The 3,017-nt window shown below is 35.2% G+C and overlaps 1 protein-coding gene across 1 annotated transcript in view; it reads left to right on the plus strand.

The window, feature by feature from the left end:
- The window catches only part of LOC106881266 (sodium-dependent serotonin transporter), a 196,924-nt gene that overhangs the window by 187,186 nt on the left and 6,721 nt on the right, over positions 1-3,017 (plus strand). Inside the window, exon 11 of the mRNA XM_052968465.1 lies at positions 2,694-2,794. Within this exon, the coding sequence (XP_052824425.1) occupies positions 2,694-2,794 (101 nt within the window). The remainder of the gene's footprint in view (positions 1-2,693; positions 2,795-3,017) is intronic.

Raw genomic sequence — 3,017 nt, forward strand, 5'->3', positions numbered from 1 at the left:
GTGATGGATATATAATATAATATAATATATATATATATATATATATATATATATACATATATGCGTATGTGTGTTTATCTGCCAAAATGTTGATTTATGTCTGTCTGCTTGCTTGTCTGTCTGTCTATCTATCTATCTATCTATCTATCTATCTATCTATCTATCGTCTTTTACATTGATATTCATGAACTATGTAAATATACGCAAACAAATAGCATTTGGTATTTTAATTGGGTGAAGGTATTTGTATTGAATTTATTTTGTTTACTCTAAATGGCATTTGTATTAATGATGATCTGTTTCTAAAAGCTCAGGGTCAATTTTGGTATAAGGTACTTCAAGAAATGTGCAGTAGAGGTTAAAGTCGAAAACGGCGAGTGAGAATTTTTTTACTAAAAAAGCATTAGTAAATATATTAAACCTTTGTGAATTGACATACATACACAGGTGCATACATACATAGACAAGTTCATGCATGTATATATATCATACATACATGCATATATACAAATATTAGGTCTGCACAATCGCATACTTAGCGTGGGAGGTTATTTCATTGAATTTACGATAAATACTAGACTCAAACATTAATGTTATAGATATGATTCTCGTTAAATAACTGGTTATTCCTGTAATCGTTGTCACTGAAAAAAAAAGAAACCGTTATTCTAGATCATAGGTGATATGTCACTAACTTTAGTTCACTATGCAGAGATTTGCTTCAAACAACGTGTTATGACACATCAACAAAAACAGTGACAATGGGAGAGAAGCAGCAACGAGAAATGAAAGAGAATTTTATTAATTGTAGCTATAAGAGGAATCGACGCCATAAGAGAACTCCCACTGTTAATAACATGAATACACTGAAACTAGAAAATATACTGGGGTGAAATTCACTCAGAGGTATGTTACTTTATTATAAATATTTGCACAATATAACACATGCAAATAGCATTTGTTGAAAGCAGGAGGAGGGTTAACGACTAATTTATTTAAAAAAATAACAAGACAAATTTTATTCCGCAAATATCACGTGAACATGAACCTAAAACAGTTATGACTATAGTTATTATTATTGATTTTATCAGGTTCGTTCTTATTCCTGGTAGAATTTATGTGGGTAGCGGGTTACTACCTGCAACCTTAGGTATCCACAAGCTTTCAATAGTCTTTCAAGAACTTGAAGACCCTCCCGATAGTCTCCGCTGTCCCTAAGCGGCAAACATTCTGTAGAAGCTCTACAGGACATTCTATCTCAATTTCCTTCAAGTATTTGTCTATATATTTTCTTACAGTTCACAATGCACCAATTATTAAAGGCACAACGTTTACAGTTTCTTGCAATTTCAAATTTTAAGGGATTATATGTCTTTTGCTTTTCATCCTCTTTCTTTACAAACCTGGGATCAAATGGGCATGATGGATCAACTAGTAAGCAGCTTCGCTTTTCCTTGTCTATTACTGTCATGTCTAGTCTGTTATTTTTCTAGTTTCTTATTCATTTGAATCGGAAAATCCCACAAAATTTTGCATTTCTCCACCTCCAGCATTATTATTATTATTATTATTATTATTATTGAGTGAGAGAGCAGTGCATGCCATCAAAGTGACACTGGGGTAAACTATAACGAAGCCCAATATACCCATCATGACTACCCGTCTGACAAGGGTACACCAGGCACATGCATCACAACGATATGTACGTGACATGGTGATCTCATATCAAGACAAACAGCGCATGACCGTGCAGGTGGGGCCCAGTTAGAATTTTGTTCAGGTCGAGTAGCCCACCCCGCTCAAAAGGTCCCTGAATAAGGTTCGTTTAAGGATGTTGAGCAAAACACCCATGTTTTCAAAGGTGAATTATTGAAACCCCCCAAAATTCTTCTCAACATATGGCTATGATGCGCCCCCTCTACTTCTGCTCATGATCGGAGATGCACATATCGTCACCAAGGGACATGCTCAACTGGTTAAGGTCAAACAACTCACAAGCAAATCTGTGGTATTAAGCAGAATATTTGCTGTAGCCCATCTTTTATACCAAGACAAAACAATGTACATGATCACAGTTCCAATCAGTTAAGATCAGAAGCCATGAGAGCCACTGCCTGGTACTATTATTATTATTATTATTATTATTATTGAGTGAGACGGCAGAGCATGCCATCATGTGACACTGGGGTATAAATATACGAAGCCCGGTATACCCATCATGACTACCCGTCTGATAAGGGTACACCAGGCACATGCGTCACACTTATATATGCGCGACAAGGTGATCTCACATCAAGATAAACAGCGCATGACCTTGAAGGTGGGGCCCAGTTACAATTTTCTTCAGGTCGAGTAGCCCATCCTTCTCTAAAGGTCCCTGAATAAGGCTTCTTTAAGGATGTTGAATGAAACACCCATGTTTCCAGAGGTGAATTATTCAAACTCCAAAGACTACCTCTCAACACATGGCTATGATGCTCCCCCACTACTTCTGCTCGTGATCAAAGATGCACATATTGTCAGTCACTAAGGGATATGCTCAACTGGTTAAGATCTAGCAACTGACAAGTAAATCTGTGGTACTGAGCAGTAAATTATTATTATTATTATTATTATTATCATTATTATTATTATTATTATTACCATACTGTCACTATTATCATTAATATTACAATCAATAATCATTATTCTAGGAGTGAACAGATTTAGTGATGATATCGAATCCATGATCGGTACCCGCCCAGGTATCTTCTGGCGTGGCTGTTGGGCGGTGGTCAGCCCAGTCTTCTTGTTGGCAAGTATTTAATTATCTATATTTCAACACAATTCTACCAAAAGACTAATTGAAAACATATGTATGAATGTACGAATGTATGGTATGTATCTATACCTAACTACCTACATTTCTGTCCGTATTCTATCTATCTATCTATCTATCTGTGTGCATATGTGTATGTATGTATATGTATATATATATGTATATATATATGTATATATATATATATATATATATATAT

This window comes from Octopus bimaculoides, chromosome 6 (genome assembly GCF_001194135.2).
Source record: "Octopus bimaculoides isolate UCB-OBI-ISO-001 chromosome 6, ASM119413v2, whole genome shotgun sequence".
NCBI classification, from domain to species: Eukaryota; Metazoa; Mollusca; class Cephalopoda; order Octopoda; family Octopodidae; genus Octopus; species Octopus bimaculoides.